The 14,366-nt window shown below is 47.9% G+C and overlaps 1 protein-coding gene across 7 annotated transcripts in view; it reads right to left on the bottom strand.

Annotated features, from left to right (window-relative positions):
- The window catches only part of SLC14A2 (solute carrier family 14 member 2), a 450,747-nt gene that overhangs the window by 9,822 nt on the left and 426,559 nt on the right, over window positions 1–14,366 (bottom strand). For 5 of the 7 annotated variants that reach the window (XM_059894582.1, XM_059894579.1, XM_059894578.1 and 2 more), the window contains 4 exons: window positions 5,013–5,135; window positions 2,535–2,617; window positions 1,318–1,477; window positions 302–491 (listed from right to left, as the gene is read on the bottom strand). In XM_059894582.1, coding sequence (XP_059750565.1) covers window positions 302–491; window positions 1,318–1,477; window positions 2,535–2,617; window positions 5,013–5,135 — 556 coding nt within the window. Of the gene's footprint in view, window positions 1–301; window positions 492–1,317; window positions 1,478–2,534; window positions 2,618–5,012; window positions 5,136–12,399; window positions 13,141–14,366 lie in introns of those variants that run through there. The other 2 variants (XM_059894583.1, XM_059894584.1) reach the window with 2 other exon arrangements.

Genomic DNA, 14,366 nt, shown 5'->3' with positions numbered 1-14,366 from the left:
GAAGGAGGGGTTCCCCGAGGCCTGACGCAGGGCACTGCCTTCTTGATTTTCCTTCTGAGTCAGGCTTTTCTCAGCTGAAGCCTGACCACACACACCTTCAAACCATCAACCCTTCACAGTCCCCTAGACAATGTGTGGTTGTTAAAAGGAACCAGGGAATGGTTGTTTTGAGTTATTAGTGACCTTATTTTGAGGGGTTTCTGAGCCGGGAGCCAGGCGGTGAGGATGGGAGGCTGGTGAATGTCCCCACGGGGAGCTACCTCTGGTCTCAGGCCTGGACCCTGGGTTTCCTGGGACTTACTTGTCCTGACTCAGGCTGAGGGCTGTCAGGGTGGACACCACGGTGCCCAGGCAGCCCGAGATGGCCCACCAGGGGTTCTGGACGAAGAGGCCGAGGACGATGAGGATGCCACTGAGGGGGTTGTTCACAAACATCACCTGGGATGTGCCCCGGAGGACCCAGTCGAGGAACTGGAACACTGGGGATTTGTCTGAAATGGAACCAGTCAAGGGGTCAGTCAAGGCTCAGGTGTTACAGCTCTAGGCGAGGCCCCAGAGGGCGAGGGGGTGAGGGAAGCTGGGCATCCAAGGTGGGTTCAGCTCCCTGCTGTCACCTGCCACAGGGGGGGGTAAACCAAGAACCTGAGGGGGCATCTGACTGCCCAGAAAACCCTTCAGACCCACTGAGAGCTGGCTGTGGTCTTCAGGTTGTCATTCAGGCAGTGGGTACCCTGTGCGACCTGTGCCCCCGTGAGAGTGGCGTGAATTTTCAAGAGGAGGGATCCAGAAAGAAAACTCTTGCAGCCCAGCAGGCATCAAACCCATGGCCTGAGGTCTGGAGGATTGCTAACGGGAACCTATTGGAATCGTAGACACGGATCTCCCATGATCCATCTCTAGGGCAGGCATTTTTCTAGAATGCTGGCTCTAGAATCCCAGTCCTACAATGCGACATTCTTTTTTTAAAAAAAATTTTATTGGAGTATCGTTGCTTTGCAATGTTGTGTACAATGTGACATTCTGAGGGGATATTTGAAAGCACATGACTGTTATGTTCAGAACTGAGAGCTTGCACACCTACATGTATTGGCACTTACATCCTGAGAGACTGCGTGTCTGTCATAAGAGTGAAACTCCTACCCTACCCTACCCTATCCTACTCTATCCTATCCTACCCTATCCTATCCTATCCTATCCTATCCATGGAAGTGGGACTCAGTCTCATCTACAGAGATCTGTGCAGCGTGTTTCCTGGGGGACGACCAGAGGGGACGTTTTTAGGGTTAGGAGCAGGGGCTGCTTTCACGGAACCTTTACCTTTAAGTCCCTCTCCACACTCCTTCATCTCTCCTGTGATGTACCCGAGGGCTTTGCGGACCCTCTTCCCGCTGGCAGCCAGGGAACTCTGAATCCAGGAAGTCTTGGAGATGCCTGTTTCCACCTTTATCTCGGAGCTCTTCTCCATGGTGTCCAGATCCTGTCCAGGGACAAGAGACGGGCAAGAAGCTCCCACATTCTGAGCCTCTCACACTGAGGAGTGACTTGCTTGCTTGGGGACAAGCTAAGATCTTCACTTGGTATTTAGTGAAATTGCTATCTAATCATTTTAGTTTCTGTAGACCAGAATATCTTTTGTTTTGTTTGATCTTTTACCTCATTTAATATGGGCAACAGCCTTGCACAGTCAGCCATCTGTATCATCCGTGGATTCAGCTAACTTCAGGTTAAAAATATTCAAAAAAAAATTTCCAGAAAGTTCCATAAAGCAAAACTTGAATTTGCTGTGCACTGGCAACTTTTTACATAGCATTTACATTGTACTTACAACTATTTACATAGCATTTACATTGTATTAGGTATTGTAAGTAATCTAGAGATGATTTAAAGTATTCCAGAGGATGTGCGTAGGTTATATGCAAATACTATGCCATTTTATGTAAAGGATTTGAGCATCCACAGATTTTGGTACCCATCGGGGGTCCTGGAACCAATCCCCCATGACTGCAGTATAACAAGACAATATATTTATCCTCATTCTGTGGATGAGGTCTCAGGCATGGATGAAGAGGTTCTCATTTGTAAAGGGTCAAGGTCAAATGATAGAATTTAGATTTACCCACAGATTTTTAGATTCTTTTTTTAAAACAAATATTACTTCTACTGTACCATACTCTTTCCAGAAGAAAGTATCCCCTCCCACCCCAGCATGCCTAGTCTTTAAAATTCAACTGTCCATAAAATTAAACAAGTAAATGCTCTGTTTTGAAAATTGGCACCAGCTTATTTCCTAAATGCTTGAATGCTGGATTCAGAGGAAGATGGATAAGAAATAATTAAAATAAAAGAAACATGAAACTTTATAAAGTAAACTGAAAAGTAGACATCTTTATCCCACATAATTATGCTTCTGGAAATATGAACTCAAGAAAAGTTTGCCTAAATCAGAGGACGCCTTTTCTGGACCTCAGCTCTCTACCTTGCTGCGGACTCGGTGATGTGGGTGCTGCCCCTGGTTCGGGCCACTCTTTACTCACCAGCAACTCGACCGTGGGCTTCCGGTATTGGTGGGGAGAAGGGTCTTTGGTGCGCCTTTCCTGGTGTTCACCTTTTCCAAATACTGGAGTTGGCAGGGAGAACATCATCCATTAGGACCCCTACCCTGGCACCTTAGCAGCAAATTTCCTGCAAGGCTCAAGTTGGAATACTCAGCACTTTCTACCCCACTGAGGATGCCCCAGACTCTGTGCCTGGGGCAGGAGGACCCCCTCCTCTGCTACTGCACACACCCAATCGGGTAAGCTCTTCGGGGGAAAAAATGCACATCTTCATGTAAATTGGACATTTTACAAGAATTTAGGGAATTCAGAGACTCAGCTGACTTTTAGTTAAGAGGCTCTGATCTTGTTCAACTCCCCTATTTTTTAGGTGAGGAAACAAAGCTGTCTGTGAGCCCTGAGCCCAGGGTTCTTTTCCCACATGAACACGAAGATTGGTATTTATGAGGCATTATTGCTCGTAAAGCATTAAGCTGCCTGAACCATACGAGGTCTGTGTTCAAATTCTACTACAACTCTTTCCAGCTGGATGACCTCAGCTGTTTTGGTATTTTTAGGATGTATGTCTTAGAATTTCAAGTATTTTAGCAGCAGCTTCTTGTTGGATTAAGACAAGTGATATCCATGTTGTCACTTGAAACAGATTTTGGCATGTCCTTGTAATTCTAGAAAACTGTTATTAAGTGGCTTTGAATGTATTTTTCATTATTACAAGATAATTTATTTGTAAAGGTGAGTGATTTCGGAAAGGTTTTAAGTATCATGAAGGAAGGCCCTTGGAAGTTTTGCTGTTTATGCTCTGGTGCCCTCTTGTGGTCAAGTGTGAGAATGGCTGTCTGGGCTCAGAATGCCCTGTATCTTCAGACAATTGGCCATTCTGTCTGCATTCATGAGCTTTCAGGGCACCTAAACGCTAGAAGAGATACATCAATGGCTCTGTGCTCCCCCATCTGAAGGAGCAGGGACTGCAAATACCAGTGTGGTTGGGAAGTTACACTATGCAAGAGAAACAAATTAAGGAAGTTTGAAAGGAAGCGTAGGAAGCAAAGAGGATGACTCTAGATTCTGAGGCTAGTGTGTTTGATATCCTGATGGATTCTCTGCTTCTGTCCGAAGCGCCAGCTCTTCAGCAGCTTCTGCTAACCCGCCTCCCAGGCTCCTTTGCGTGGGGCTCTCTGCTAGGCCCTCTTTCACCCCAGCCCCCAACCACTATCCTAAGAATATGTTTGCAGGGAGATTGTTAACTTTTTGAGGCAAACTATGCTTTCTTCCTGAGGATGCCCTGGGGCCTCTGTCAAATACAAACTCCTGGGCTAAAGGGGTCCTTGATTTAATTCAGTGCCCTCTCCCCAGTGTATGAGGTTTTCCCAGAACACCCCAGGCCATTTCTCTGGCTGGCTACTTTGGGTATAAAACAAGGAGGCTCAGACAAACTGGGGCAAGAAAGTCATATGCTTCTGGGAAGCATGTGATACTGTAAAAGGACACTAACCCGGGAATCAGTTTTATCCCTGCCATGCCCTCACCAGCTGTGTGACCCTGGGCAAGTCGCCTCCCTTCTCTGGAGGGCAAAGTTAGATTGCCCCTCTGCCCTGGGTCTTCATGACGCTGCTCCTACCATCCATCTGACTGGGGAGACCCCCACTTGACCCCACACCCCTCCCCCGCTGCCAGCTCTTCCCTGTTTGAGACAACATGTCCTCAGCGTCCAAATTCAAGTTTCTGGCTTCCCCGCTTTGGCTGCCCTCTGGACCCTCCTCTTGGCCTTTGGGAGCCCCTCCCCTCCAGGGCTCTCCATCTGTTCCCTTGTGTAGACATCACCACTGTCTAGCATCAGGACCAGCATCAGCATCAGGACCAGCATCAGCATCAAGACCAGCAGCATCAGGATCAGGGGTTGTGACTTGGCAGCACATTAGAATCTCATGGAGAGCTTTTTTGGGGGTCATTTTAAAAGTGCAAGGTTTTATTTATTTTTATTTTATTTTTTGTATTTTGGCTGTGCTGCACGGCATATGGGATGGTTCCCTGACCAGGGATCAAACCCAGGCCTCTGCAGTGAACGGGCCGAATCCTAACCATTAGGCCACCAGGAAACTCCCTCATGGAGAGCTTTTAAAGCTCCTTCTGCCACCCAGGCTGCTTCCCGGGTGAATTGGATTAGCACTTCCGGGAATGAGATGCAGGTGGTTCCAATGTGCAGTGAAGTTTGCAACCCCCTGGCCTAGACTGACAGAGTCAGCTACTTGTCATGGCTCCAGTCTCCCCGACCCTGGGCGTCTAGACCCTGGAACCCGTGGCTGTGGTCAGAGGTCGGGGGTGATGAGACTGAACCTCACCCTTGTGGCTCTCCCCACTGCTTTGTGATGGAGGTGTTGCCATGGTCCCCATTTTAGAGGTGAGCAAATCAAGGACCCGGGAGCGGGGTCTGGGGGGGTGGGGGTGGGAAGCGCACACCTTTGCTCCTCCTGCGAATGAATGACCACTCGATGTGGAACACGTTCCTGGGCTTGGGGTGCACAGCCTCCGAGCCCTCATCTGCCTTTGGGCTCGTCGTGGGCGGCTGCCCCCCAGCGCTGCCTGGCCGGGGGCAAAACAAGACAGGTCAGTGCCCCACCCTGGGCCACCCCCCGAGAGGCAAGCAGAGAGTGCGGGGAAATCATGTGCAGAGCCAGAGGAGCAGTGTGGTCTGAGCTGCAGTAGTGATTGCACCAGTATCTGCGGAAAAATCCCTCTTTTCCATTCTTCCCGATGAAACTTCCGCTTCCTTTCCTCACAGAAACTGCATCCCAGACACCTGTCAGTGTCAAGATACGGACGGGCCAGCCTGCCTTGTTTCCCCAGTAAGGCACTGCTCTAAGACCTCCTTCACTCGGCCTCGGACTGGCATGGATGGTGGACCCGAGCCGACTGCCCGTTCCCGTCCTTCAGCCGGTGCCCTGGCCTCCGCCTGCGGTAGGGAGTTTGTGTGTGTAGGTCCTCAGTGCTCACTGCACATCAGAATCTCCTGGGTGCTTAAAAAAATGCCTGACCCCTACCCCAGACCACTTTTAAAAATCCGAGTTTTTAATGCCCAGGATGTTTTAGGAGGTGGCCCTAATGTGCAGTTTGGGCTGAGAACCTCTCATCTAGGGTCTTGTTACTCAAAGTGTGGTCCCTGGACCAGCAGCACCAGCCTCCTCTGGGAGCTTGTTAGAAATGCAGAATCTCAGTTTCCACCCAGACTGATGGAATCAGAATCTACAGTTCAACAAGATTCCCCAGGCGATTTCTGTGCACATTGGTTTGCTCTGTGGGGAGCTAAGAAGCTGCAATCAGCTACAAGAAACATTTCTACCCTTGTGGAGAACAGAGTAGCTTATCACTTGGGACAGGGTTTCTCAAATTGGGTCTGAGAATTGACAGTGTCAGGTCACCTGATGGCTTGTTATGATGCGTGCCCCAAACCCTACTACGCCTGGCCCACACTGACTAATTGGAGTTCGTGGTGGTCCCGAGATAGACACTTTTCACACTTTCTGCTTGTGGTTCCAGTGAAGTCTAGAGTTAGATGATCAAGTGGCTGCCTGGAATAGTGGAGAGCTTTCACACTGTTACTACATTTGCACACTTTTATAAGTTAACTCACTTGGGCATTGTTATCACCGAAAGATGGAAAATTGAGGCTCAGATGATTTCTGAAGCATCCTACAAACAGTGAGCCATGTGGCTCTCAGCCCTCAGTCCTTTTCTCTGCATCTTTGCTGCTCAGAGTCTGGTTTGTGGACCAGCTTCACGAACATCCAAGGGAGCTTGTTAGAAATGCAGACTCTCAGGTCCCATCTCAGACCCACTGAATTGGAATAAGTTTTTTGTTTTTGTTTTTTTTTTTTAAAACGAGATCTTCAACTGACTTGTGTGCACATTAAAGTTTGAAAAAACTGGTCTAGTTCACACTGCTCATGTAGAAACAACTTTAGCAAAGCTGAGAATATAGCAGGACCAACAACTGGAGTATGCGGGACGTGTGTGAGCAAGGAAGGTATCCTGTCTATACTCTCAGATTGAAAGGTCACACATGTGACCGTGTCCCTTCCCTGTAGGCTCGGGATGGGAAAAAAGCCCCTGTTTCACTCATCACCCTGCCCGTGGGTCACCATGGAGCCATAACTCCAGAGGCTGGAGAAGCCCCGTTGACCCTGTGCTTAAGACACACGTGGAATGTCAGCGTGCCCTAGGGCACCTCTGCAGATAGGTTCTGTGCAGGGGGGTGAGGACCGAGGGGGTACTATTGCATCATCTGGCAAAGCAGGGCATTCTCCCATAGCCAGTCCACAGCGTACACCTCCCAGGCTGGAAGGGCACCTCTGCCGGCTCAGGGCTTCTCATTCCTCACGTGCCGAGGGTCAGCCACCCCAGCCACGCCCTGCACAGAGCGATATTTTGACCTTAGCATCATAGGTTCAGAATTGCATGGATCTTCAAGATCACAGTCTACCTCCCATGTCCAGAGAGATCACCTCGCCCCACCCAAGTCACATAGTTTATTAATCATGGCACAGCCCGGAGCTGCACCCAGGTCTCCAGACTCCCAGTTTGCTGCTCTACAGATGGCCGCAGAAGACCTGGCTCCCCTTTCCTGCCCTGGCCATTCGCTTTCAGCACTTAGATTGTGCTGCTTGCTCAGAGCCCAGGAAAGTGGGGCAGGGTCCACAGTACTACGTGTTCCTAGAATCGATGTCCCAGCCACAGAAACAAAAATGGAGAGTATCTTTCTTTTCCTTGAACACATTTTTTTTTCTTATTTGGGGTGATTGGGGAGGTAGCCCCAAATGTGGTCTGACATAGGGTTGCTCCTGGACCTCCTGTGGGCAGGACGGGAGTGCTGAGCTGCAGACCACCCACCCAGGGAGGGCGATGGCCCCTCCAGATGTGCCGGCCAAGCGGTGAGGATGACAGGTGGGAAGGATGCCACAAGGAAGACTGGAGAGAAAGTAACACATTTCCCGAGGCTCTGAAAATACTTAAAGCTAAGGTGATAGCAACTTACCACTACCTTTGGGACAGATTCTCAGGGCTTTCATAATGGATAAAGGCAATTTCAAAAATATCATGAACACATCTATCAAATGCTCTAGAAATAAATATTCCATTGGTGTGGTGGGAAAAAAAGAAAACAACGATAACACTGGCCAGGAACCAGCATCGCTCATTCTGCACGGCATTTTGCAAGTCATGTAATTTCATTGACAGTTTCCCTCATTGCAAGCACGGCGCTCAGATGGAGATATACAGACCCCATAGAGCTGACCTTGCAAACCCAACCTATAGAATGATGACAGATATTTCGGAGGGTACCTGCTATTTCGTTCTCATATTGTTATGAAGATGAAATTAATGCTTGCAAAATGTTGGGGAAAATAATTTTGCAGCGCTCATATCAGTATCTCCTCAGGGAGGCCATGTCTCTGGAACAGCTTGTGCTCTGGGCAGGGTGGGTCCTTAAGTCAGGGCAGGCCTGGCATTTTATACCTACCATCACCCACTCCTACCTCGTGTTCCTATCTGTCACCTTCACAGGACGGTGGGATCCTTGACAGCCTGGGTTACAGAGGTTTATCTTGGCACTTCCAGCACCTAGCATGAGCCTGGCCTATTGTAGGCACACAGAAGTATTTGTTGAATGCATTAATGAGGGATAATTTTCCTAGGCATTTTAATTTCTGAATAGTAAAATGAATAACCTTTGGCTATTTTGGGGTATGAACTATTAAAAAAATAATATATCTCATTGTAAATGTTAAATGCTTGATAAATATTGAAATAAAAGTGAGTCTTTCATAGGTTAACAATGGAAATACCTGAGTTGTGTAGGGATTTAGAAGTTTCAGGGCAAGAGCTGATTATCTCCAGCAGTACTGGAGAAAAGAAGGGAAGTATATAGATGTGATAAAGTGATTGGCCATCTATGACCAACCAACCAGAAACCCAGAAATCCTTCGTGAGTGGATAGAAGAACCCAGTTAATGAGAGAGAATAAAACAGGCCACTGAGGACAGAGATCTTGCTTGATGTGATTTGTTTTGGTTAACAAGAGATTACACCAGGTGGTTGAAAACCCCAAAGCTTCTTGGAAGAGGGTAGCTGGGTGTTCTGAAGCCCAAGAACAAATTTTTTATTTGACAATAACTCACTCTGGGGAGTTCTTTCCAGCTTCCCCTTCCCCCCGCCCCCCAGCATCATGGCACACATAAAAATAATACTGTATGGCATGGTGCAGAAAACAGATGATGATGTTTACGGCCTGGGCCTGAGGACTCTGGCCACACCAGCCCCCCTCTGTCTGCTTCGAGGACCAAGGGCTTTGCTCTCTTGGCTCAGCTACATATGTGCTGAGAAGCTCTGTCCTTGAGAACCTGCAGGTAAACCTTAGCAGCTGAGTAACTCCTCGGCTTTCCCACCTGGTGTAGGAACTGCTGCTCCCTCCTCTAACAAGCCTTTTAAGTGTCCCAATGTGTGTAGTTTCACACTGGGGCTGTTCAGGACCATTTCACGGGCACGGTCCCTGCCCTTGAGGATTGCCACCATCCTGTGTTTTAACAGGCAAGAGTCCAGTGATGCTTTCCTCCCATTGACTCAGAGAAGGAAAGAATAGTCATGAGCCATAATGATTTGTTCAGAAGCACTTTTTTTTTTTTTTTTTTCTGGAGAGTAGTATCCCATAGTACCCACATCTCTACTGACTGCTAACATACAGAAAATGCCATCCGTTCAAATATCATGGGTAAAAAACATTTTACAGAAGAGCCCACCTGTCAAATACAAGTTTGAAGCTTGCTGCAATTTCTTTGAGGGGAAAAACCAAACCCAAACCATATATGACATCTTTCAGAAGAGGAAAAATGATCTAGTCTATTTTACTAAAATCAACCTTTACTCAAGCCTTTACCTATACTCCTTCTACAAGCTGTCTTTCTCAGGTTTTGAACAGATTTTCCTGTCTCCTGGAGGTGGACCAATACTGTCCATCTATCACTAGCAATGCCCAACATATAGAGGATCTGTAACCTACTATCAAGACCCTTTTGTCATCCCTCCCCAGATCTCTGGGTCTCTTATTCCTCCAACTTACTGTGGCAGACACAACCACACACCATGAGGCAATTTCCTAGCTACTATGCCAGAAGGATTTTTTGAAGTGACAGTAGTATATAATTTGATTTTTTCCTACACCCAGTTCTACAGGGTAACACTTTGGCCGCAATTTGGGCATATGTTTCCCCATGTGGAAGTTGAGCTTTGCACTGTGATGTGTAATTTTCAAGGCTACTCTGTGTGTGTGTATGTGTGTGTGTGATATAGATACCTGTGGGTGGTAAATGAGGTGCTATCTTTTTCTGTGAAGTTGTGTTTAGTTGACATTTTTCAAAGATCATTCTATAAACTATCAGAGGCATCGAACGTTAGAATTGGAAAAGGCTTTAGAGATTATCCAGTCCAGCCCTCTCATACAGTGCCCCCCCCCAGTACCCACCCCCTCATAGAGGAGGAAATGAAGGCTTGGAGTACTGGGGGGACTTTGGTGTCTCTGTCTCATGCCATGAAGACATTAATTAGTATATATGAGTTGGTCCTTCATTTAACCTCATGATGCCTTATGACAACCTCATGAATGAGGCTGAAGAGAGTGCAAAGGTCAGAGTGCCCATTCTGTCACTGGGGTAACACCTGACTGACCTTCCTTTAGAGTGAGTTTTCACTCTCCTTCCCCTATTTACGCCGAGCTCACACCTCAGAATTACCTGTCTACATTGTCAGTCTCCCTCCTTTCAATCCATTCTGTGCTTCAACTGTTAGACCATAACATAACAAGACTCTGTTACTCAACAATCTACATGGCTCCCTATTGCCAAGAGTATAATAATGCTCAAACTCCTCTGCCATGCTTTCCAGGTATTCCACAGTACAGCTGATTTCATCATCCTGCTCATCCTTCCCTGCCCAACACACACCCTGCCTTGGCATTCTGGCCTCATCTCTGGCCCTCTGTGCCTCTTCTTGCCTAGTTTCTATCCACCCTTCAATGTCTGCTTTATGTTCTACTTCCTCCATGAAGCCATCCTTGGCTTATTTGGCCACATGGATCATTCCATTATTTGCAGAAGGTACCCTAGATCCATATTTTGGAGTTAGGGCCATGGTGGACTTTTATAGTTAAAAATGCACATGAAAATTTTCCAATCAAATGAAACTACTTGAAATTATCAATCCTTGACAACCAAGTGAACTTTAGGTCTAAGCATTAGCAGAAAAAAACTGAGGCCCAAAGAGAAGCAGCTTCCTTGAGGCTACACAGCTAATTAGTCATGGAGCTAGATTTTTGACGTCCTGGTTTTGATTCTTTTCTCATGTAGTGTAGGTGTTTTACAGATAGTTGGAGCCTTCGCAAATGATATCAATGGACTTGTGACTTTTTTATTTAAAAAAAAATTATGAAGTATATCATATCCTAAAAGGAGTAACAAAAGTCACCAAAAACAAATAAAAAGAACCCACCTGTGTACCATTGCATTTGTGACATCCAATGAAAGCCCAAGGAAATTCTGGGCCATTGTATACCAGCTTCTTCTCTTGTGGCAATGTTTCCATACACCCTTTCCCCACATCCTCTTCCCTGCCACCCTTTCTTTGCATTACCAATGGCAAACATAACTAACTGATCATAGCACTCTTTCCCAATAAGTTTCAATACAGCCTCAGAATCCTTCTTAACACAAAGCTCCAGACAACCAATAGCAGTTAGTCACAGTTGGCACTTGAGAGTAAACTTATTTTTCCCCTCTAACCTTAAATGAGGGTGTGGATGCTATACAAGTCTGAGAGAAGGGGTACGTGAAAGCAGGCAGAGGCCTGGCCATGGGCTTTCCAAGACTCACAGGATGGCCTAACTTCAGCAAGTTCACCAAGTCTCATATCCTTTGGGGCCAGTTTTTGAGGAGATCCCATTCTCTGATCAGATAACTTCAATTTCCTGGAATGTTGTTCCTCATGGCATGACTATCTGTTTCCTTCTGGATGTTTCTACATCCACTCTCTGTAGCTACACACAACATGTCTAAACTAATCTAAGATGGCCATGTAAGAGAGGGCCATTGAGGAGATGGGCTGTTAAGCTGGGATGTTAAGATATTTGCGGTTCCTGAGATGCTCTAGTTCTATTGGCTTGTCTGTGGAAGGGGTACAGGACCTGAGGAGAGAGACCAAGGAGCCTGGACCAGGTGTCTCCACCCTGGAAGCAGCAGGTAGGGAAGGACTCCTGGGAAGAAGGTTTTTAGATCTACCTCATTAGCATCCCACAGTCAGCTCAACACAGGGCTGTCCTGGAAACCACACTGATGTCAGAGCTGTGGGTTACAGAGTTGTGGAAAGGATGATAAATAATATGAAGGCTCATCCAGTGGGCAGGTAGGTGGTAAGGGGATTTGAGGGCTGATGGGTAACCTGGATCCATCACCAGATGAGCAAGAAGAGCTCAGGGTTGTGAGTTAGAACACCTGGGCATTTGTCCAGGCTCATTTATCAGCTGGACAGGTTCCTGGACAAGCCATGGTTTCCTCATCTAAAAGTAAAGGGTTTGAACTATAACTATTTAAGAGCCCTTCCAGCTTCAAGCTTCCAGGATCTGAACTCTCTCTGGAGTTCTTAATAAGGTCCCCCACCCCAGGATTGCCCTCCTGCAGCTCAGCAGAAGAAAGGAATGGAAAAAGATTGGCCTATCTTTTTTCTCTTCCTTTGAAAAGTCAGATAGATGGTCCTGTTGGCTAGGGCTCTATCTGATTCATTTCTCTCCCCCAGGACCTCTTACCTGAGCTCTTTTTGATTTTCTGCACAGGGCTGGAGGAATCTAGACCACCAGGATTTGGGAAGAAGCTTCTTTCCAATTGGGCGGCGTCTCTGGTCCTCAACTCAGGCGCTGGACTTCTCCCTAAAGCCGAACCTCTTCAGTTCCCAGAGCCCGCAGCTCATCCTCTTACTGGCTTTCTGTAAATTCCCTTTGCGTTTCCTAACCCTATGCCTTGTGCATGCCTTCCACTTGAGGAAGGGTACCATGGAGGAAGAGGGAGAGGAAAGACAACGTTCTTCCTGCAGCTTGCTCACTCTCCGACCTTCCTAAACTCCCCGGGGAAGACTGGCTTGGCTACCATGGTTCCCCCAAACTGGTTTGATCAGGCAGGTTTCCTTTAAAGGGCCAGAGCCTGGACTGCCTGATAATAGCTTCCCTGTCCTCCCACAGGCATCACCTCCCAGTTACTCCTCTCCTTAGAATTCTTGCTCCAGTATTTGCCTTTAAAGCAATTACCTAAGTGTTGTCTCCTCAGGGTGCCAATTTGCTTTCCCACCTCAAGGAACCCCCTTAACTCCCCCCCCCACAGGCAGGGCACAGGCTGGGGAACAGTATTGCCATCAGCGTCTTGATGGATATTTCTGCACAGCCTAGATACTAGATGCTGTCTTTCCGGTTTTGTGGAAATTTTTAGACCTTTCCTCCTTCTGACTGGGTCCTGGGGGCTGTCTCAGAGCAAGAAGGGCACGACCTAACCCCCGCATCCAGAAAGGACTCTGAGCTCTATATATTAGGGAAGCGGCCCTCCCAAGTCCCATGAGGCCTTTGGGGGGGGCGGGGCTCTGGTGGGCTGGAGTCTGGGGATGAGGCCCAATCCAAACATGTTTTGTTTGGCTTTGTGAGTATGATGGGTCAAGCATCAACTGTATACCCACCCCCACCCCTGCACATGTATACCCCCAACCCCCCTCAGTGACAGGGTGTGAGGTGGCTACCCAAGTTCAGAAACAGAACCTCACACTGAGGATATTAGCTACACCTGAGTAGACAAACTCCCCACTGACGTCAAAGGCCCCCTTCTCACCAGGCCAGGTGTTTTGGAACTGCAGAGAAGGGGTCCTGATCACGGAGGGCCTTATGAAGAAGGAAAGCAAACAAAAGAGTGGGGGAGGAGCCCCGGAGGGACCCACATTCCAGGGAGGGGTGGGGAACTGACAAGAGGTCAGCTTCCAGCACAGGGGGCCTTCCTTTGGTGTTGCAAGTTCAAGGCCCATGGCGGTCTGCTGAGGACACGTTCCTTGTCCCCCCAGCTGGCTGGTCTCTTGGCTCAGCTCTGGAGGTCCATCTCTTGACCTCTTGCTCTAGCCTCTCCTTGAAGGCTCCTGAACTTCCTGTGGTGTGTTCACTCCAGCCCCTAAGCATCTAAAAGTGACAGGGAGATGCTACCCACGTACAACATGTAACCAGTTTGAAAAGACAAGAAATGATCACCTGGGAGGGAGGAGCCATCCAGGAAATTCTCACATGTTCCATGAGCCAAATGGAGCTGTGTACTCAGAAGTGTGGTGAGTATCTGTCACGCACACTAGATTAGGGAGAGGCAGTCAAGTCCTCCTGGAAAGCAGAAGACTGAGGTGGACTCTTGTCCCCTGAGGGTCCTACCAGAGGCCACAGCTCAGATTCTGGGGTATCCCCAAGATAATCTATGTGTACAGATTATCTCCTGGAGGGCTTGGTCATCAGAATTTACTTCAGAACTAAGTCTTCTTCATAATGCTCATGGCTTCAACTCTGCATTTCCAACTTTGTAGGGGGAGGAGCCTGCATTGACCTCCAGGAGCCAAACTTGGGGAGGTCAGATTCCTCCAGGGGAAAAGCCTAGAGTTCCTGTGGAATAAATGAAAGCCGAGCTAGAAGTTCCCCGGAGAGTTACTTCCTTTACTTCATTCTGTTCCAGCAGCCTGTGCAGCTGTAGGAGGGGCTGGCAA

Source organism: Balaenoptera ricei, chromosome 14 (assembly GCF_028023285.1).
Source record: "Balaenoptera ricei isolate mBalRic1 chromosome 14, mBalRic1.hap2, whole genome shotgun sequence".
In the NCBI taxonomy this organism is placed as follows: domain Eukaryota; kingdom Metazoa; phylum Chordata; class Mammalia; order Artiodactyla; family Balaenopteridae; genus Balaenoptera; species Balaenoptera ricei.
Note: the sequence above shows the minus strand (reverse complement) of the source record. Positions and strands in the feature narration are given on the sequence as shown.